Source organism: Tachyglossus aculeatus, chromosome X1 (assembly GCF_015852505.1).
Source record: "Tachyglossus aculeatus isolate mTacAcu1 chromosome X1, mTacAcu1.pri, whole genome shotgun sequence".
Lineage (NCBI taxonomy): Eukaryota > Metazoa > Chordata > Mammalia > Monotremata > Tachyglossidae > Tachyglossus > Tachyglossus aculeatus.
Window position 1 is genome coordinate 29503182 of NC_052101.1, and position 23651 is coordinate 29526832.

At 35.0% G+C, this 23651-nt stretch overlaps 1 protein-coding gene across 2 annotated transcripts in view; it reads right to left on the bottom strand.

Annotated features, from left to right (window-relative positions):
- The window catches only part of GABRA1 (gamma-aminobutyric acid type A receptor subunit alpha1), a 49866-nt gene that overhangs the window by 10894 nt on the left and 15321 nt on the right, over positions 1 to 23651 (bottom strand). For both annotated transcript variants that reach the window (XM_038739926.1, XM_038739927.1), the window contains 5 exons: positions 20865 to 20932; positions 15663 to 15883; positions 13698 to 13780; positions 6753 to 6896; positions 281 to 433 (listed from right to left, as the gene is read on the bottom strand). In XM_038739926.1, the coding sequence (XP_038595854.1) occupies positions 281 to 433; positions 6753 to 6896; positions 13698 to 13780; positions 15663 to 15883; positions 20865 to 20932 (669 nt within the window). The remainder of the gene's footprint in view (positions 1 to 280; positions 434 to 6752; positions 6897 to 13697; positions 13781 to 15662; positions 15884 to 20864; positions 20933 to 23651) is intronic.

A 23651-nucleotide genomic window follows, 5' to 3' on the forward strand; every position in this document is an offset into this window, starting at 1 on the left:
TTTCTGTTTGCTTCTCACTGAATCGTAAACTCCTTAAGGGCAGGGACAATACCTTTAGCTTCTTACCTTATTCTATGTCCAGTACAATACTCAGCTTTGAACCAACAGCATTTATTGAACTCAATGAATGTTATTTTATTATGGTTTACTCTTTTTTTCTGGGAGTTATTTACAAATACTGACTAATGATCACATTTTTTTATATCAGCAGAAACCATTAAATATAGAACCCCATTGTCTGTCTGGATAAACACACAGACATATCCCTTCTTCCACTTACCAAATACAGTTCTTGCTGGAACTGACTCTCTGTTGAGCCAAAAGGAGACTTGAGACAGAATTACTGTCATTATGCATGGTAGATATGTTTGAATAACAAAGTAGCCAATCTTTCTCTTCAGATGGAAATGTGTAGTCATGACTACATATTCTCCTAAAAATAAATAAAAGAAGACTGTGAAGTGGTTTCAGTATTTGCAGTTGAAAATCATTTCTATTTTTCTATCTCATCTGCTGGGTCTTTTGTGGTCTATACCTACATTTTACATATGTAACTTTGTGGTTTGGAAGAAAATGACTGGATAATGTTTTTAGTTTTAAAGCACTATTTAGTATGTGGAGTTTATATAATATACTTGATGTTTATGTAATTCAGTATGTTAGCATTCTTTGAGGGCACAAAAACTTTAGCATTTTGAGTTGACTTGAGGGTAAGGATATAAGGAAGAAAAGATCCTGCAGCCTGGGTTAAAGATGAGAGATATCCTGCTTCTTTGTTCTGCCTCTGGGACCTACATAATCCCTAGAATTCTATACTACTTCAGAAAAGATACTAGTTGATTATGAAAAAAGCCTGATTAAACTGATCAAGGGAATCCAAGGAGGAGCAACAGAAAGGCAAGTGAAAATTACTAAAGTTGGACTTCTGCTGCCAGTGTAAGATCCCTCTTTCTTCTTCTCCCCCAAAATTTCCAGTCGTGGTTTTCTTAACCACCTCCTGCTGTGACTGTGGCTTCACCATTAATCCTCACTCTCTCCCTCTTCTCCACCTTGTCAGATTATATAACCTTAAAGTAGCTATAGATGTCTTTTCATTGTACATACATTTCTTTAACATTCTTCTAATTCTTCTTTGGAAAATGTCCTTATGCCTCAGGATAAACTCCTTCTTTTGTAATGCCATGAGTCTCATTTGATGCATATACTCTGTTCTTATCTTTTGTTGTAAAGGTGCGTTTTAGAAAATATTTCTGAAAGATCTAACGAACCGCTATTTGATGTTTACATCAGTTGTTCAAATCGATAGCTGTCAAATGAGAGTTGGTTAGGTAAAGAGGATTGGAAACCTTTTGAAAACCTCTGCCAAAATTTAAAGTGAGGCAGGAAATTACTATGAATCTCTTGAAATAGACAAAATTGAAAATAGAGAAATGTTCATGATATTATTAAAAAACAAAATCCTAAATTGGATTGAAAAACCATGTCTAGACACCGAGTGCTTATGCACCAATCATGTCAAAAATCTTTTTTTCTAATTCTGCAGTCAAGAAGAACACTCATTCAAATATTCTTACACTATAAGAGAGATCCATGAGGGGAACTTATAAACAAGATCTAACTATTTCTAATATATTACCACACAAAGTAAAGGAGAATGACACAAAAGAAATAAGGATGTGGAAAGGGGGGTTCATTTTAATGATTTTATTTTTGTATTTGAAGGAATATATATGAAAGGAAGTTTGAAATGGAAACTTGAGTCTCCAGCTGGATCCTCAAAAGAGTCTTAGTCTTAAAAAGCAATTAAATAGCCAGCTACTTCCTCCTGTATGATGGCTTGGTAAAGCTATCTTCAGGTATAAGTGCTTGCTCACAATATCTAAAAAAAATGGCAGATAAAATCTGAAGGAGAGTAAAATAATCTAAAAAGCCAAGATTTGTGAAGATAAAGATTTTTGCTAATCTCAAACATGAAAAGGAGAAAATCTTCTGAGGATTTAAGGAAGGTACACTAAAACATTACCCCTAATTAAGGCTTTATTCGGCTGGTATAGGAACAAAAATGAGAACTGGAACAAAATTCCACCAATTCCAAAAATTAAAAGGACAGCATTTATATGGGCTAATATGGGGCTAAGAAAACAGAGGTTTGGAACTGGTTGGTATCCAAAGGTAACATGGTAGCATTGCTATTATCAGAGAACCCAAGGGAATTTGTGAACTTGAGTGTTTCCTAGTCCATGAAGTAAACCAACTCTGACTTTATCCAGGCCAAATGGTAGTCTAGTCCATTTTCCAGAGATTCAGCATGGAAGCAACAAGAAATACAGCTTGGGAAAAAGTGTGGGCTAGTGTAAAAAGCATAGGCCCTGGAAGTCAGAGAACCTGGATTCTAATCTTGACTCCACCACTTGCTTGCTCTGTGTCATTGGGCAAGTCACTTAAATTTTATGTGTCTCAGTTTTCTCAACTGTAAAATGAGGATGAAATACCTGCTCCCCCTCCTACTTGGACTGGGAGCCCTAAGTGGGACTATGTCCAACCTGATTAACTTGTATCTACCCCAGAACTTAGAATAGTAAGCTAGCATAGTAAGTACTTAAATATCATGATGATTTTTAATTATTATTTAACAATGTGCTTCTAATTCTAAATTTTCAGTTAAATAGTTGACCTAAATCTCTCATCCTGTGGGGTATACTTGTATCTTCTTAATCTGACCCCCATGCATAGGTAGAACTAGTCACATTGCTAATCATTCAATTGTATTTTTAACAATCCATTAGTTTAAAGCTTTCTAGGTAAGAGATGCTTGATGACCATAATTAAAATGTCCATTTAGCCTTTTTGCCCAGTGGCATAATCCATGTTCTTCTATACTTTAGTTTCGCAATTCTGTATTCAGTCCCTATTCCCGGTCCCCCACACTTCCTGTTGTGGAGTCAAGAATTAGACACAGCTGTTTAATAAGAACTTGAGCAGTACTAAGAATGCTTTAGATTCTAAAATCTGTGTCTTAACTAAAACGTCCTCAAAATGTCATCCTCCTTTTTGAAAGTTGACTAATGCCAAATGCTTTCCAAAAAATGTGCTTCATTTCAAGAGAGCTGAGCCTAAAAGTAGTTTTTAACCGGTTATTAAAATATGGTGTTAATTTGTCTGCCTTGAACTTGGTAGAATGTGCAGGTTAATTGCCATTTTCAGTCAATCTATTCTTCTACAACATTCCACTGGAATATGGGGTTTCCGAAGTCCCAGAGTCTTTTTCATCCAGGTCTGCCTGCATGTAGAGTTTCTTGCCATCATTAGCATTATCTTATTGAGGACAGATATACTTGCCCACACTCTATCATGAACTGAGTTATGTCTGCCTCTTGCTATGTCTATATCCTGAAGAATTTCAAAATGTCTGCTCAATCTTTGTATATTACATAAATAGCCATCCTTCATGGATAAACCCTTCCACTGAGTGCTGCAATCACTCTGTTCGAAATTACCCAACTGTTGCCTTTAGCAGAATAAGATTTTAATGGGTATTAAAATCTGATTTGTCATTAAAAGAGTGATTTATTTTGTAGTCAGAAATATGTACTTTGTTAAAATTTATTCATCTCTACCTCCTAAAGCATTTTACACACTAACTCGGTTCAATCATTAGATTGATTAAAAGTTTAATATGTCTCTTCCTTAATAAACAGGAAGACTCATAATGCTGTAATTCCAAGTCTGACAACTCTGAGTTACAGGTTCCCTTCATACATTTTGTGGGGTTAAATTAGGCTCTTATTCTTTATAGAATTTTGTGGTTTAATATTTTCCCAGTGTATGCCACAAGAAAGAAATAACATTTGGAAATGTCTTAGCATATGTGCACTGCATTAAAGTAAGAATACTGTATAGCATTCACTAAGCACAGATACTGCTGATTTTTTTTTTAATTGAAAACCAATATTTTGAAAGGAATTAATCATGTCCATATAATAGAACTCCATTATTTTATAACCCCATTAGAGGATTATGAGAGAATTAAGACATTAATGTATCCATAATGAAGTTTTAAATGCAAACATTTTGATTCATTCCTAAATAGGTTTGGTTAATAAGTAGGTATTGTTAGCTATAAATATTGGACATATTATTATTAACTATAAATATTTTGGACACAGTGGTAGGATTAACAGATTACCTTGCAGGTATATACAAAAAATTAAATCTCCTAAAACCAAACGCTTCATTATTTTGACAATAGTAATTAGCATGCCAATAATTATGCTATTCATCTGAAAGAGCTAATTCATTTTTCAAAGCCTTCTTGTTTACAACCAAGGAGTAGTTTGCCCCCAGCCTATCTGAATTTTTGTCTTTGTGACTGGAGATGGAGTACCCATCTTTCTTGGCTCCAGTGTCATTCTAATGTAGTTTGAGGCATGAACTTCCCTAATAGGTTCTAGACGTTAGGATTAACAGAAGACATGCACCTGAGCAGCTACCGGGTTAAGACTTCTTTGTAGGAAGGTCTGACTTCTACCAATGGGCGACTTTGATACTGTCAATGTCATTTAATAGATTTATCAGAGGAAAAGTGTTATCTGAAAGCAGGTAATTTTACCTTCATGTCCCATCAGCCAGATACACTGTTTATTTTCTTCTCAATTAAATACTTGAATATGATTCTCTAGTCCCTGTGATTCTACCCACCTATCTGGTTGCAGAGTCAATAGAATTAACCGTGAAACCACTAAATTTCCATACACAAGAAAATAAAAACAAGATTGGCACCTGTCTTCCCTTTTTCTCTCATATTTCATTGCTGTGAATTAGCATCATTTTCATTTTACAACTGCCCAGTAGTGGAAATCACAGGCATAGTTCCAGTTTCTTCACTTTAGGAAAGTTGAATTGATTTCTTTTCCAATAATGTGAGCTGCTGCATTTTCCTATTAGTCTAAATGCATACACTATTTCATGATATCATTTTCTCACCTTGTAACAATCAGGTAGATAAGAGCACTCATTCTTTTTAATGTATATAGGATTATGCAATGTGTTATGAAATATTCCATTTGAACCTTATATAAGATCTTTCTACTTCACATAGTAATGAATTGAATTAGAGTTACTTCTGAGTGAAAGATTGCCTTGAGAGTTCACATCTTTACTACACTGCATTATAGTTGGCCAAATGTATCAGTCTGAGTGCCTGGTTCAGAGAAGTCATAATGCTGTGTTAAGGCAGCTCTCACCTTCAAAAAATCATGTCCATCCATTATAGCATGAAAAAAGCTCTCTAATTTTTCCAGTTGTAAGTGTGCTGCTGGGAGAAATGTACCAGTATTCAGTTGCTTAAAATATTGTGTGGCTATTTTTAAGGGATTGATTTAGTATGGTCTATCAAACTTTATTCAGATGAACCCTACATTTGTGACTGAATCCCTACCCTTTTGATTTCATTATTATATTCAAGATCGTTCTACTTTAGAAATCATTGAAATAAAGGAAGTTAGTATGAAATGGTGAACAGCTGAAAAATGACACTGTCAAGCAGTCCAAAGCATATTATAAATGAACAGGATGCCAATTTGTGTGTTTTTTCTTTCTTTCTTTTTTTTTTTTTTGCACTTAGTATCTCCTCTTTAGAGGTTGAGGAAACAATTGAATCAATCAATCAATCAATCATATTTATTGAGCACTTACTGTGTGCAGAGCACTGTTCTAAGCACTTGGGAAGTACAAGTTGGCAACATATAACTCATATAACTCATAATAACTCATGCTGAATATCTCCTGAATGAGAGTGCCTTGTACTAGAGAGTGAATTGCTCTCAACTGGGTTAATTTGAGATTAGAAGACTGTGTTAACCCATTTTGGGCCCATCTGCCATTTTGTGTTTGGGGAGTCTAAGAAAAATAATCACTAAAGCAGGCATTCAAGAGTAGTGGTTATCTTTTCTATTTCTCACTAGCTTTTTTTAAAAAATTAAAATCCAATTCACAGGGGCTACAATGAATCACTTGTTTTGCTATAACATACAAATTGTATCCAATTAAAATACTTTATGGTAATATGTTATTAAAAAAAGTTACTAGTAATCTGTCACTAGCTATTTTAAATACTTATTCTTTTGTGCATTTTCCAAATATTTTGAGAACAACTTTTACCACCTTCTGCTGACATTTCATTTACACTAGTAGACTGATGTTTAAATGACTAAGAATCTATTAGATTGCCTTGTTATAAAATCTAAATGTCAAAATTTGAAAATGACCTCTCTACTGTTGATTAATATTTGATCCAAATCCTAAACCAAAGGCAATATCATTTACATATCTGCCATGACAAAAATGAAGCCACACTCCACATACTCCTGATATTTAGAAAAGTCCATGAAAGGGGTTTCTTTAAAAGATGATTTTTCAATCTTTTGTCTGTTGCTTTGTTCAGACTTGTACCATGGCCTATGTGTAATATATTTAAATGGTACATTTCAAGTCATATTGGAGCTATTTTTAATAGTGTCATGAGTAAGTAGGCAAGATTTTTCTCAAGTCTAAACTGTGCAAGCAGTGTTACCACAAAATTATATTTTTAGGACATTAGGAAGCAGTCATTTATTTCAGCCAAATTTCTCAGGTGCCTTATAAAAACTCTTCCTAGAAGAGCTTTAAAATGGTTAGCCTATATTAAAATCTGTAGCTTCTTAACTTTCTCTCTCCAACTCATTAGCCACATAAACATATAGTGCTTCACCTACCTGTACTGGACTGCACAATGCCAGAATCCACTGTTTGCCCAAGGAGATCATACTGATTCAGGCGAGAGCCATCTTCTGCTACAACAACAGACCGGGCTGGCTCTCGCGTCCATTCATAAACAACCTCTGCTCTGGTATAAGCATCTAATGTAAAAGAAAATAGCATGTCACAAGGACTATTTCACAACTCATGATCTGCTGATTCATAATGTTAATTTCTTAATTCTCAAGAAAAAGCTCTATTTCAAAAAGGATGAGTGAAGGAAAGGAGACAATTTCTGTTTCACCTTGTTTGCAGTTTATTAACCTGGGAAACTTTCAAGCAAAGCATCCATTTTTTCATAGATTTTCACTGTTTTGACCTTCACCGTTTACTCGGGAACATATTTTTAAGAAATTCACAACATAAAATGATTATAGTTTCCATAATCTCCTTTGTGAAACGAGCATTGATCTTACGCCAACTTTTTAGAAGGATGAACTGAGGAAGGAAAACCATATGATCTGTACAAGATGAAAAGTCAATGATAGAACATCAAGGGTCAGAATCTAGGAATCCAAATTCCCCTCACTAGACCATGCATTCACTAGAACATGCTTCCAAGGCAGTTTTACTTTAAAATGATGACTATACCAAAATTTTGAGTGTATTAGCATATAAATCGTGTTTGCAGAGCATTTTTTCCCTAATCACTGCTCATGTATTACTGTTGTATTCCCCTTTCTTTGAGACATGACTGACATTCATACTGGTGGTTCAGACATCCTGTACAATACTTTGCATATCTGTCATTTTGGAATTCTATCATTTCCACCAGTTTTTCTATCTGGGATTCCAGCTGACAATCATTTTTAAATAATCATGCTTAGATGTTTGAATGAAAAATCAATGAAGTAACCACTGCTTTCATGTGATATGGAATAACCACAATGGTTAATTTGGGAATCTATACTCATTGATCCTTAAAGCAGAAAGCTAGGGATTGTACATTGTTTAGAAAAAGATTTCATCTGGTTTTGTACCTCTGAAAGAAGTCTCCAATAATTGGACAGGAAACCAAAAGTGCTTAGTACAGTACTGTGCATATAGTGAGCATTCAATAAATGCCATTGTTAACAAAATCTAAATTTTTCAGTTACCCCAATTGTTTTCACTGTCTATTTCAGAAATTGGTTACTTTTACCTCTTTTCTCTTGATTATCACCAAGTAAAACTATTGCGTTAGTACAGAGGTCTTCTGTCTCAATATGTTGTGATGAGTGAATTTGGGGGTTTTACAGGTGCCAATTGGTATTCATGGGGACTTTCATGTACACTCAAGTTTAGGTATTGGCAAAACTGTAACTGTTATACCCTTTAAAAGAGTTGGTGAACTTTGGTAAGCATTATTTTGTTTGTCTTCATTAATAAAATATGTACTTTAGTAAATAACAATGATAAGAGAAATCAGTCAGTAATTGGTGAAGATATGCCATTTTTTTCTTTTTGTGATCCTAAAAATGACCACTTTGCTGTTTTCTTCTCTGAAAATATTCTGAAAATGGACCCCTCATTGTAGCTGAGCAGAAAATGTTACCAAGTGTTACCTCATTTCAAAATAACTGCAATTAAAATATCAACTCATGTAATTAAGCTCTTATCAATTACTACTAAACCCTCTTATACACAATTCAAAATGTGGGGACTTCCCTGCTTTTCTTCCCTCGGCAAGTCTACCATAAAGTAATCTGGTTTAACAATGAAATATAGACTAGTACTGACAGCATTTTGTACAGTATGTGTAAGGCAGCTTTTTCCCTAAGTTCTCACTAGGTGTTTCATTAATCTTCACTAGAAGGGACAGTAGATCAAGCAATGCAACTTTTTTATTCCATTAAAATCAAATTTACAGTTCCTTCAAACAGCCTATTGCCACTGTCAGGGATAGAACACTGAACTGAATGGGGATGGGGCATTGATCTGTCCAGTAATGGCATTTCTTATACTCCTATATTTTAATATTCTCAGTAGGAAATTGGGCTATACTTGGAGGAATTTGTCCTATTATAGTCCATTACATTAAATATTTTTTCTAGGAAATAATTAAATGTCATCACTTGAGACAGTATATATTAGTACCCTCCCCCTGTAGACTGTAAGCTCACTATGGTTAGGGAATGTCTGTTTTATATTGTACTCTACCAATCACTTAGTACACCTAGTATGTGCTCAATAATTATGATTGACTGACTCCCCAACTACTCTCTTGTCTTTTTGAATAAGCTTTATCCCAGTGGAAGTAAAGGGTGACAATACACTGACAACTGAATTCTAGTAGATTGGGGTAAAGAAAACATGTCTTTCTGATTATCTGCTTCTGATGATATGCCTCTTAATATACTAGAAGTCTCATGAGAATGTATTGCAAAATATTTCGGTAATGAAATACCCTCCTGATTAAACCATTAGTTATAAAGACCTTTCGTTTTGCAGTGTGGCAGATCTCTGGAGAGCAAGTGTTATAGCCAAAGACAGTACGGTGTAGGGGACACTTCTTCAATGAAAAATCATCCATTTTTATTTCACTCCTCATGAGTTCTTTCCACATTCATGATAATCTCATTCTACTTGTACATAACCTATATTTGTAATGGTTTCTCAAAATTTCTGATAGTCATATTTCATTCTATGAACTCACTACCAGCATGCCCAATTACTATTCATGAAATTCATTCTAAGTCAGATGCATTAGCTTCATCTGGTTGGTTTTGTCAGAATGAGTGTAATACAATTTTGGCAAGGTGGAAAGCTGTAGTCTTCATCAAAGTCATATTTTTCGTGAAAGTTCCATTTTTGGCTTAGTTGCTAGACTGTCAAAGTTCCCTTAGAGGCCCTACAAAACATTGTTTGAGATATCACAAGCTAATTTACACAGGAACAAAGAGACAATACTGTGAGTTTGGAAAGTATTAAAGTGGATTATTTGATGACATCATTGCCCTTCAAAACACGATGCTGCATATATCATGTTTTTCTTGTCTCCAACAGTTGCATGAACATTAATTTTATTGAGATATCACTTTCCTGTAAAAATAGGCAGAGCAGAAAGAAGTGCCTTTAAAAAAACTACCAGGAATAGCGTATCTAAGTAGATGTTTTATTTTTGTGAAATGCTACTAGTGACCTTACATTATGCACACAATTCTCTTTCAAGCCTCCTATAATAAGGCATGTTTGTGATTTGTATGCGTACCTTGGAATGGGAGAGAAAAATATTCCTCTGAAATGCTTAACCCATTTATGTGGCTTCTTTTCATTTTTTTTGGCATGGATCAAACTATTTCAAGGAATTCAAGGGTTGTACAAATAGCAAATTCAATTTAACATCTTTCCATTATTGAGACTTATTCAGTCTTTTTTATTTGCTAACCTTTATTTGGATTTGTCACTAAAATCAATTCTTTAGGCAACTATATGGGTTCTCTTTAATTTCATACATAAGAATAATAAGAATGAATAATGAATTTTCAGTTTGTAAATGAAGTTACTAAGGGAAAATCCAGGCTTGGATTTAACTACCTGCCATGTGTATTTCCTTCCAGGCTATGAAAAATTAAAATAAAAATTCCTTGTGACTAAATGACCTATGTTTTTCTGTCTCATTGTTTCCTAGAGGATTAAAAAAACTCAATTCTAGTATTCTATTTGATTGTTCAATTATCACTTTTATTATTAGAGTAAAAATATGAATAATTTTTGATTAGGAAGATTCAATCTTATCCAAAACTCTGGGGAAAATGGGATTCATTTCATAAATTGTTTCAAAAAATAGATGTACAAACCAAGCAGATTTTAACTTGGGTCAAGTGTGCCAATTTAAAAGATTCCACATGTTTTAGAAGATTGACAGTGTTACAGATGGGAATGGATTGTAGAGGCCCCTCATAAAATTGAATTGACTGGGCAGAAAAGTAGCACATAAGTTTGAACTTCAGCAATTGAGATGGAATTAATCTAGAGAAAAATAGTCCCCACTTCAACCATCTGACGATGGGCCTGAATGATCATTGTTCTCTGCTCCTTCAAATTGTTGGACTATTGTGAGATACAACCAGAAAGGCAAAATTCAGAGCATCATCTTGAAGGTTATAGAAAATAAAATGGAATTCATGGTTTTGTCAATTTATAAAAGTCATGATGGCATCTGGGATACCATTTAAGTTCTTGTCTCTGGATGTTAACAGGCCATATTAACATTAGAGAGGACACAGAGAAGGGAACAAAAATGACAAAAGTCATCAGAACAATGGGAGATGGTTTGAATATGGTGGCTTCAAAAGGCATTTTTAATCCAGTGGATGGTAAGCGTATGGAATTAATTATCATATTATGTCATGTAAATTTTAATTTTATATTCAAGATATGTTTATATTCATCAGGAGGTACAACATGGATTACGGTGCTTACCCCAAACACAGAGATAATTTTCTTGTTGAATGAGCATTATAATAATAATAGTGATGGTATTTGTTATGTGCTTACTATGTGTCCAGCACTGTTCAAAGCACAGGGGTAGATACAAGCTAATCAAGTTGTATAAAGTCCCTTTCCTACATGGGGCTCACAGTCTTAATCCCCGTTTAACAGATGAAGTAACTGAGGCACAGGGAAGTTAAGTGGCTTACCCAAGGTCACAAAGCAGGCAGGTGGTGGACCTTGGGTCAGAACCCAAGTCCTCCTGAACCCAGGCCCATGTTGTATCAACTAGGCTATACTGAAAAATTACGTTGTAATGTACTTGTCTAGAAATACACTGCTACTACTATTATTATTATTATACTTAAATACTATGTTCCAAACATTGTACTAAGCACTGGGGTAAATACAAGATCATCATCTTGGACACAGTCCCTGTCCCAGAAGAGCTCACAGTTCCAAGTAGGATTTAATCCCATTTTACAGATGAGGGAACTGTAAAACAGAGAAGTTAAATGACTTGCCCAAGCTCAGACAGTAGACAAGGGACAGGAAATTTCTCTGACCCCAGGCCTCTGCTCTTACACTAGGCCACACTGTTTCCCTAAAATGGGTAGAGGTGTTTTTTTTTCCCCCAGTATTATATCTACAAGGATAGGCATGGGAAGAGCACCCCCTAATTTGCTGATAGCATTCTATCAAAACTATATTGTGCAAACATTGTATAAAATAATTGATTGCACTAACATGAAAGATAGAACATAGAGGCAAATTTTAGGGATTTGAGATGGTACATCCATGCTATTATGATATATTCGAAGAAGGAAAGTTATTCCTTCTTTTGGTGTCTTGCAGTTGTGCTGCTTTTCTTCCACAAGAGATGCTTGAGTAGAATTCTGCTAGGAAACAAGAAGGAAAGTAGCCCAGGTTGCTGGTCTGGGAAACAGGAAACACTAGATAATGATCTCAGAGCATTACCAAACAAAATAGGACAAGTTTAGAGTCAGAGAACTTAACTTCTAACCTGACTCTGCCAATTGCTTGCTGCATGACCATGGGCAAATCACGTAACTTCTCTGTGCTTCATTTTCCTCAACTGTGAAATGGGGAATAGAGCACGGACCTGGGGATCAGAAGTACCTGGAGTCTAATCCCGCTCTGTCACTTGTCTGCTATATGACCTTGGGCAAGTAACTTAACTTCTCTGTGCCTCCGTTATGTCATCTGTAAAATGGGGATTAAAATTGTGAGCCCCAAGTGAGACAGGGACTATCCCAGCATTTAGAACAGTGCTGGACACATAGTGATCACTTTAAAAATACCATCATTTATTAACACCTGTCCTCCTTCCTGTTTAGACTGAGCCCCGTGTGTGCAAGGACTGTGTATGATCTAATTAACTTGTACCTATCCCATAGCTTAGAACAATGTTGGCACAGAGTAAGAATTTAACAAATGCCACTTTAAAAAAAGTAAACTGTTTTCCAGGAACTAGAACCTCATTAGAAAAAACCTGTCAAGAATCTACTTGCCTATTCTATGCAAATGTATCTCTGTGCCTTCCTCCCCCAACTGTCCCTTTATGAATGTCCATATCAGGCCATAGACAATAGGGAATATAGAAGAGGTGGAAACAACTGTGGTAATAACACAGATCTGCTTAAGAGAAATATTTGCTTTGGTCTAATTTAAAGCATTTGACTATAAAAGGTTATTGGAGGTCGATAGTAGGACCAGAAGTTGGGAGTTGGGGTTTATAATGCTTATTATATTTAATAAATTCCTTAAAATTATGTAGTCTTTCCCGAGGTCAAATTTAAATATATATGATTTTGGTGTCAGTGTCTCTTTTGGAACTTATAACTATGTCCACCCAATCAGAGTATTTAAAACCTTATCAGACAATTTACTGAAACTGGAATGCATCTAAGATTATGTTCTGTGGGTTGTCAAAGTCTCTGTGCACCTATTGAAAAATATGAATATTATACAGAAAGTCTCTGACTATAAATGAACATGCTATTTCCACATTCACCTAGGTTAAAACATTGGTTGAGAGATATTAGGTCACTAATACCATTTTCATGTCAAAAGTCACTAAATGTTTGTTGTAACAATAATGATAATTAGGTGGTTTTGGGTTATAGATATGGAGAGACTTTTGTCTTATAAATCTATGAAATAGTACACAGTTCTTGAATTCTTGCATATGGTTCCTAACCATAAATTTTATTCACTGGTATTCTCGTGTGTAAGTTTTTCATAGTTGTTACAATCCTCAAACAACGGTTGGAGAAAGGTATGGGATAGAAAATATAAGTAGTTTCACCCAGACTCAGAACAAGGTTTCAATGACACATTTATGTACAATCACTTATTTAAAGACTCCAGAGTAACTTTTCACCAGTATATAGTTTCAGCCTTAACTGTGGGATTAGTTCTTTTGGTAGAATCTTAAATGTAATCAAGTAGCAAATGAAGTCACTTACAACTTCCAAATTTCAGTGGACAGGCATGAGCATCCATTGGAAAGTCTTCCAAGTGCATTGGGCATTCTGCTCGCACGGTCAGTCTTCAGTAGATTCGGAGGCAGATAAAAGATGTATTAGAGCTTTGCACATTCAGAATAAATTTTTTTACATTTCCTATATGCTTTTCATGTACAGATTATGTGGAATAATAGGTCTGAAAAGCAGCACTCTTTTTAAAATTGTAAAGTAGTTTGAAATGGATCACAAAATCTGTCACACTTTTCAAATTGTTGGTGATAAATATTTTGTTAATAGGATTCATACTGTCTCTGAGCAATCAAGCATTACCCATTAGTAAGGAACAATCTAGGTTCTGGTCTCAGAAGAATTAGATTTAGACAAAAATGATTTAGGCTAATGTTGAGAGTCTTGAAATATAGTTAATCATTAATGATGGATTGGAAAAACATTATGGATGTTAAAGAAAGAAAAGTAGATGTGAAGATAGGGAACTACAGGAGCTGTGAGGACATTTTGAAATTTACAGGATATCAGCAATAACCTGGACATGTTGATAGTTTTGCAGGGCCTCATCACACATGTGAATACATTTGTCATCTTGTCCTTGTTTTGGATGTTTGTTGCATTTTGTTTTTAAGGAGCCCATACACATGTCCCAATTCTGGTCAGCTGGACCTAAAATGTGAAGCATCTTTTCAAGCTTTTTATCGTATTTTGAATCCCAGTGAATTGAAGGGTAGGAGAGGTATTAGTGTAATAAACAGTTTGATAAAGACAGTATAGAATTCTTTTTCAAGATGAATATAAGCACACTAAATTCAGCATTTGTCTTTGTTCCCTCTAGAGTGTAAGTTTGCTTGAGCAGAAAACATATCTACCAACTCTCCCAGGCCCTCGAATGCATAGCTCTGCACACAGTAAGCACTTAATAAATACCACTGATTGTGTGATTTCCTTCAATATCATATAAGAAATGAGATGGATAGATTGCTGGGCTTCTGGCTACCCACAAATAATAATAATAATAATAATGGCATTTGTTAAGTGCTTACTATGTGCCAAGCACTGTTCTAAGCACTGGGGTAGATATAAAGTAACCAGGTTGTGCTACATAGGGCTCACAGTCTTCATCCCCATTTTACAGATGAGGTAACTGAGGCACAGAGAATTTAAGTGGCTTTCCCAAGGTCACACAGCTGACAAGTGGTGGAGTCGAGATTAGAACCCACATCCTCTGACTCCCAAGCCCAGGCTCTTTCCACTAGGCCACACTGCTTCCTACAAATAGATGAAGCGTCTTCAAATCATCAATAAACTTCTTTCTCATAAAATAAGTAATAAATAGTGACCCTTAATTACAAACAGGTAAAAAATATTTCACCTGTTTACTTTTTCAGATTTTTATATTTACAGTCTACATAATTAATATAAGCTCTTGCTGAATACGCTTACAATACTATGAATTGTACATACAAGACAATGAATTCTAGGCCATTGGATATAGGATTATCATAACTCAAAGATAAAGCCTTTTTTTATGTTTTGTAGGCTGACTAATTTGAATGCATTTTCTTTTAAAAATATTTATATTCATCTACTTGTAGATTTTTCTTTAGATTATTATTTTGCATAGACTGAAAGCTTCTTGTAGGCTTCTAATGTACCTTCCCAAACACTCAGCACAAAGCACTGTAGTCAGTAGTTGCTTGAAAGTTGCTTATCCATACCATTCTGTGGCTATTATCTTTATTTTATCCTTGATTAACAAAAAAATCATTCATTTACTTTCATTGAGATATTATACTTTTTCTTAAAATTTAGATCAGCTAATGAATGAAGTGAGAGCTACAATGGGAAAAATTATTTAATGTGAAACTGCAGGACTATAAAGTTTTGTTTTTAACTAAAATGTAAGATTAAAAAATATTCAGCATTAACAAATACATGCACCCTAACCCTTACCTCATGGTATACAGTAGGGTCCCATCCTCCGTAATTCGTAAAAGCTTATTAGGCATAGTCATATTGTGGGCCACTGATTTTTTTCCATTGTGGAAAAAAGTATCAGGAGTCCAAATTTTACTGGCCATCAGATTATTTAATCGTAGAACTGTCATGGGTCCTTTGAATTTTAGTCTCTCATCTTTCCAGCTTTGACGGAAAAATACGTCTATTGTATATTCCTGGGTAGATAAAAAAAATGGCAAACCTTCAATAGAACAAGTTTTTGCGATTCAAATATCTTTCATTTACAACTTTTTATTCAATGTCTGAATGGAATCAAGTGAATGAACACAAACTACTTGACTTTGAACATATTGCTCCTATTAGAAAAGATGGCAAAGATCAGAGAACATAGGTGGCCCTGTGCATACCATTAGCACAATGGTAAATTGCTTTATAGCTCCCAAAGTCTCTATAACTGGAGAAACTTTCATCTGTCATTTATAACAGAAGACTTTATTATCAATTAAGGTGAGAGAATGATGAAACGTTACCATGGCCATCATCTTGGTTATTCAACCCTGTGTGAGTTTCCTGGCTTTAAACACTCCCTCCTGTCTGTGGCATTTGTTTTATTACACACTAGATCAACTGTATTCCTTCCTCTCCTCCACAATCCACCTCCTCCAGCTCTTCACCAGGGGAGCTGGGTACCCTTTTAGAGCCTCAATATCATGGGGCCTACAGCATACATGTTGATTATCAGCCCTTGGGCAGAGCCAGATTGGCTCACTCTTTAGTAGTCCCAGACAAGTGAAATAATCCTAATTTTATAGTTCAGAAAAGTAGATTCTGTAATCTCTAGTGACTTTTTTCAAACTCTTGCTCACTTCACAGGCCATCATTTCTTCTGTGTTGATCATACATAATCATTCCTATTCTAGCTCATACCTGTTTTGGTTTTGTTTTATTTTCTTCTTTTAGGTACAGCAGATATTTAGCAGACCCAGACCTTGTGAACATTCTTGTATGTAGATGATGCAAGTAAGGAAATTAGAAATATATAATAATAATAATTGTAGCATTTGTTAAGCACTTACTATGCGTCGTGTTGTTCTAAGGGATGGGGAAGATACAAGACAATGAAGTCAGATATAGCCTCTGTCCCACACTGGGCTCACACTGTAAGTAGGAATGAGAATAGGTATTGAATCCCAATTTTACAGATGAGGTGACTGAGGCACAGAGAGGTGACGGGTCACACAGTAGGCACGTGGCACAGCCAGGATTAGAACCCAGGTCCTCTGAGTCCCAGGCCCGTGCTCTTTCCATTAGGCTACACTCCTCCTCTATGAAGTTCAGCTTCATTCTGAGCTTTAGAAGACCACCTTAAAGTATTTGAGGAAATACTATTTTCCACAGGACAGCCTACAAAGTAAATCATTTGGTAATCTGTAAACATTCAAAGAGAATTACCAATTTATAATTCTTGTAATTCTGGTAAGTGCTGTACCAAGCACTTAGTACAGTACTCTGCACACAGTAAGCGCTCAATAAATGCTATTGAATGAATGAATGAATTACTAGATGTTGAAATTCAAAAGGTTTAAGTACATAATCATGGTGTACCTGATACTATGACATTAAAGTTGGTTCCAAATGATTTATTAATTAGTAGAGTCTTGTTGGAACATATCCCAAGAAGATGTGTGTGTGTTTGTGTGTGTGTGTGTGTGTGTGTGTGTGTGTGTGTGTGTGTGTGTGTGTGTTTGTGTGTGTGATGAGAGAAGGGTAAAAAATGTACATACAAATTTTCCAGAATTAAAATCTCGTAACCTTTTAAGAGAAGGTGGCATATAAATTTAAAAGACTAGGAAGCACTAAAGACAATATTAAGTTTCTTCTAATGATCTCTGCAGCAGATTCTGGCACTACTCTTCACATTACTGCATGGCTTCCACACTTTTTAGATAGGTAATTTCCTATGAAATTCCTATCATATGGATTATTGGAATTTCAGCACAACCACAGACAACCTGGTAGCATCTGGACAAATGAAATCCTGTGTGAGAGTTATTTCATAATTACTGATTTTAAATCCTTTAGACTGTGAGCTCATTGTGTGCAGGGAATGTGTTCATTAACTCTTTCATATAGCACTCTCCCAAGCATGTATTTACGGTGCTTTGCACATAGTAAGCACTCAATAAATAAGATTGACTGATTGAAATCCCTAATAGAAAACCACCTCCTAGTATTTTATAAGAATATAAAATATGAATGCTTTTGAAAGAACTGAATATGCAAAAGTGAATTTTAAGCCTCTTGTGTCTCCATTGCCACACACAAAAAAACAAGCACTGTCTGAATTAGTTTTTTTCCTGTGCCATACTCTCCTCAAATTTTTTGATCTGAATTAAGGCAAAGGGGGCATGTGGAAAAACTTATTTCCTTCATAATCCCTAGGTTTACCTATTTCTTGATTCTTATTTCAAAACTCAGAGCCTAAACCTCCCTTCAAGTTCATCTATGTAAAGGAACATTAGGCAATATTAATTTAGCATTTACAGGTGTTTACTGAAAATAATTCTATTTAAAGGAGATTCCTGAAAATTATTCCTTATCCTGGGTTAAAACACTATTGATCTTCATGTTCAAAGTCTCAATTATCTGTACTAGTCTCAATTATCTGTATCCATGTGTAGCGCATGGATAAATGGAATCCATGGATAATTGAAAACTTCATTTTACCCAATAATTTTACTCAATAAATATTTTGTTCATTTTGATTTTCCCTTCCAATCTCCTACACCAAAAAAAAGAAAGAAAAAAAAGAAAGTGAAAGATTCTATTTAAGGGAAGCGGGGGCAAGAGGAAAGTACATACAGTAGGGGGGAATGATGCAATTAAAGGGAAGGTGTAGGGATCGTTTTTAGTAAAATAAGAGAACAGTAATGATCTTGAGGATCATGTTAATGAGCCATGCTATCATTGTCTGTAGAGAAGAGCAGTTTTGGAGATGTAGGGCTCCAGTCAATCAATTAATCAAGGACATTTATTGAGTGCCTACTGTATGCAGAGCACTTGATGAAGTACTTGAGAGATGCAATATAAGAGAGTTGGTAGGCACATTCCCTACCCATAAGGATCTTAGAGCCTAGAATGGGGAGACAGACATTAATAATGCCCAAGGAAATGGTCTGCTCTCAAGAAAATGTGGTCTTGCTTTTGCAAGGATACTAAAACATGTTTTTGGGGTTTTGTTTTTACATTTCCTATATATTTATAAATAGGCAGACAGTTTAGGCAGTTCTTCATTCCCATCTGAATTATTAAATGCATTTTAAATACTATGGTAAACTTGAATCTCTTTGAACTGTCTGAATGCTTTTATCTGAACAAAGTGCAGAGGTAACCATTAACTTGATGAATACTGAATGGTTTATGAACACATTTTAAGGCACTGTCCTGATTTTTCATGCTTGGAGTTCCTTGTTAAAATCGAGTTATAGAGTCTTCTGAGGTTCCTCATTTTCAATATGCTTTCGTTATTCAAACAGTTTTTCTGGGACTATAGCACTATGTACTATAGTTTGTGTGATGATTCCTGCCATACTCCATTCCTTGGCTGGTTCCCATAAAACAAATTGATTGCAATTAGTTATTAAAATGATTTAGGAAGTTTCCAAGAGTGGCTATTAGTCCTAAAAAGAAAAACTCATCTCATGAGTTCAACCCCAATTATTTTAGATAAAAATAAAAGGACACAAGACCACTGCTGACAAGTCAATTATGAGTGCTTTATTGAATTGTATTTAAATGCTTACTATGTGCCAGGCTCTGTACAAAGTGCTATTATAGGTATTTAGGGGAGGAACTGAGAGCTGATCTTTGGAAGCACTAATGAGCTGTCCCTGAACAGCCTTCCATCTAGAGCAGTTCTTCATTTTCCTCATCAATAGATCAATCAATCATTTATTGAGCAGTTACTGCCTTGGCAACCTAAAATCATCTTAGACAACACACTCATGGAACTAGGTAACTATGGAAATTACTAAGACTATTACCGTATTTATGGCCAGGGCATCGAAGCAAATCCATGTTCACTATCAATTCCTCAACTGCCAAATCATTATTGAGGACGGAGAAAACATGACTCATCTCGCATGGAGTTTTAAATATGCATTTCTTTGTTATCTTCTTGTCCTGACTTCTTTGTGTCAATGTCTATTTGATGGGAAACGGGTCTTTTTAACAATACAGTTCATTGCCACACTTTGCCTTGGACTTACCATTAGTAAATAGTTTACCTCTAGTAAATAAGGTTTTTTTAGTAAATAGTAGAATTATTTATTTTTTACTCTTTGATCAGCGAGGATACCTCCTGATTCTCATTAGACTTGTGCCCAAATGACTGAAATATATTTATCACCATGTTTTCTTTTTTTACTCAATTTAAAGATTAAACAAATATGACCTCTGCCTCCAAGTATGCCTACTGTTTTGAGACAAGCATGTTAATTTTTACAAAATTAAGAAATTGACATATTCTTTTTAATAGCATTTATTAAGTGCTTACTATGTGCAAAGCACTGTTCTAAGAACTGGGGAGATTACAAGGTGAACAGGTTGTCCCACGTGGGGCTCACAGTCTTAATCCCCATTTTACAGATGAGGTAACTGAGGCACAGAGAAGTTAAGTGACTTGCCCAAAGTCACACAGCTGACAAGTGGCGGAGCCTGGATTTGAACCCATGACTTCTGACTCCAAAGCCCGTGCTCTTTCCACTGAGCCACACTGCTTCTTTTGTATGCCACAATGCTAATATAGGAGATCAGTATGATCCATTATCAGAGTTGTCATTGATCATTTAAGTACTCCCAAATTTAAAATTAAACAATAGTAGTAGTAGTAGTAGTAGTACTATACTTCACAATTCAAAGTGGCATTCTTTTGTATGCCACAATGCTAATATAGGAGATCAGTATGATCCATTATCAGAGTTGTCATTGATCATTTAAGTACTCCCAAATTTAAAATTAAGCAATAGTAGTACTAGTAGTAGTACTATACTTCACAATTCAAAGTGGCACTATTAAATAGCAAATGTTAATGAATGGATCAAGACATTAGTTGTCATAGCTGCTTCTTGTAATGGAAAAAATCATTTAAACCATTCCATGTTCCAAGGAAAGTAAAGGGGCTGCTACGTCACTTACCATATCATGGTCTGAAACAGGTCCAAAGCTGGTAACAAAGATGTCTGTCTTTACTTCAGTTACACGCTCTGATGAAGCAGGAAATTGGGACAGTGAGTTTCTATCAATAGTTTCCATTAGATCTTACTGCCACATACACACACATAAATGAGAAACTTTTTGGCTTGATTAGCTATTTCTAAAATTGTCCACAGTGTAGTCCTGATAAGTTACTACTTGCCCATGAAATTTCCCAGATAATAATTTTCAGCAGTTATGAGTGTCTGAATATGCTACACTGAAAGATCTTGAGATGAATGACACTTGAAGACACTTTTTGGAGACTACAGAAATAATGAATTCATAAAGATATACTATTATAGCAATATGAAAATTATTTCACATCATAATAGAAATAATAGAAATGAATCATTACGGTAATTTTAATAATTCTGTTTAGAAAGATTTATCAATTGAGTCTGATTCTCTGAGTGTGTTTGTAAAGAATAATAATGATAATAATTGTGTTATTTGTTAAATGCTTACTACCTGCCAGGCACTGTACTAAATGGTGAGATAGATAAAAGATAGTTGGGTTGGCCACACTTTCTGCCCCAATTAGGACTCACAGTATTAATCTCCATTTTACAGATGAGAAAACTAAGGCAATAGACTGGGATTGGAACCCAGGTCCTCTTACTCCCAGGCCTGTGCTCTTTCTGCTAGGCTATGATGCTTCCCTCTGAGTAACTGCATTGTCTTTCAGATCCCATCAGCAAACCATATTTGTAAGTTACTGCTTCACTCCCTGGGAAAATATGGTTTAACATGAACTAGCTTCTCCCAAGCTGATAAAAAAAAATTGTGACAGAAATTGTTCATTTAATTGAATCAATTCCAAGTTCAAGTTGATTTTATTTTATTGGTCCCCAGTGGCATACATAATACCCAATAAACATAATTTATTGTAACTCTGTAAGAACTCTAACATAAACAGAGACAATATCACACAAATTCACTAGAACTGCCAGAAATTCATTATCATCATTTGGATGGGAAATAATCAATATTAAAATCTGGAACTAACGCTTATGTCTTTGTATTTGGTTGTGCTGTGTTTATTTGGTTCTTAGTAATGACAATTCGGACTGAAGAGACCGTGAATTTTGACTTCACAGTCAATTGTCTATGCTCCGTGTACAATACAAAACCATGAATGTAAAATGTTGAAAACAATTTCCATTCAAAGCAGATTGACACCTATATAGGCTGCAATGTTTCTATTTGGATTTGCTGATAGATGTTCCGGAATACTATATCTTTTATATGTACATATTGTATAAACTATTGACAAGTGTCAAAATTTTCCTATCTACCTAGCAAAAATGATTTGTTTGAATCAATTTTATCAAAATTTATCAATTTTGTGTGAAAGCATTAAATTGGCTAAATAAACTGAAGTGTTCTCTGGCAACCTATTGTCTCCATTCCAATCTTAGAATTTCTTAGGAAAACATAAAAGCTAGGTCAACAAAAATTACACCAGATGATTATAACATGAGAGAACTGTGTTTCTCTTTTCATCTTCTCCAATTTCAAAGAGTTAATGTGGCTCATGAAATAAGATCATAAGTCCCACTTGACCCGAAGTGCAGCAAAGCAACACTTAGTTTTTGTCATACTATTAGTATCCTGTTCTTTTATTAGATTACTTAATGTACCTTATTTTATTGAATTGTTCCTTAAAAGCAGAACAGGTCCCATTTTGAACCTTCACCACATTTGAATAATCCAAAATGCCTGTCAGTTTTTAAGAACAGCCTTTGAGAGAGCCTACCTCATAGTAGTCTCCACAGAACTATGCATTTTGCACCAGTGGGGTTGGTTATTTTGTTTCACTACCATGTAGAACGTTTGGGGATTGTAGAACCACTGATAAGTATGTGAGTTGCTTAATAAACATTTACAGATTAGAATACAAAGTGTAAAAAAAAACCCTCAAAAAACCTTTTGATGACCCTTTGAAGTTCTAGAGGGATAATCTAGAGGGATTATCAATTATATCAATTAATTTTATATACAAAATAAATATGCATTTATTGTCATCAGCAAAATACCATGATGCACCTATGGTTACAGAAGATATTGAAACTCATTGACTTTATTAGGGTTCTGAACTACAAGCAGCAATTTTCATGGGGAAAAAAAATCAGATGCAGTTTATTTTAGTAATGTTGGGATATATTGACTTGATATTACAAAATAGATACTTAGTCCATTTTCAGAGGTATGAGAATGTCTAAGGCCTTCCTGCTGATTGCTTTTTTAAATAGTTTAGAGGATTCAGTCTCCTTTTTCCAAACTTGTGTGAGTATAGGAAGCAGATTTATATTGCCTGACTCATATAGCTGAGATATCCACTGAATCCAGGTCAAACCCATTTTCTTTATTTTTAATTTTGTAGCAGGGAAACTCAAATACAAGATTGAGGCAAAATCATTGTAGCCAAATCTGTCTTTAGAACTCAACCTATATTGCCACAGAAAAGATAGAAATTTCCCTACCCAGGCATAAGAAGATCTGACCTTTTGTTTAGGAACTGATAACTACAATTTTCCATTCCCTCTTTGCCCCTAGGGAACATCCACTTGGATGCTCTGTCACAACTCAATTCAATATATCCAAAAGTGAATTATCTTCCCAAATCACTCCTCCTCTTAATTTTCTTATCCCTGATGATAACGCCCCCAACCTGCCATCGTAAAACCACACTGTCATTCAGTACTCACATTCTGTCAACAGATAACC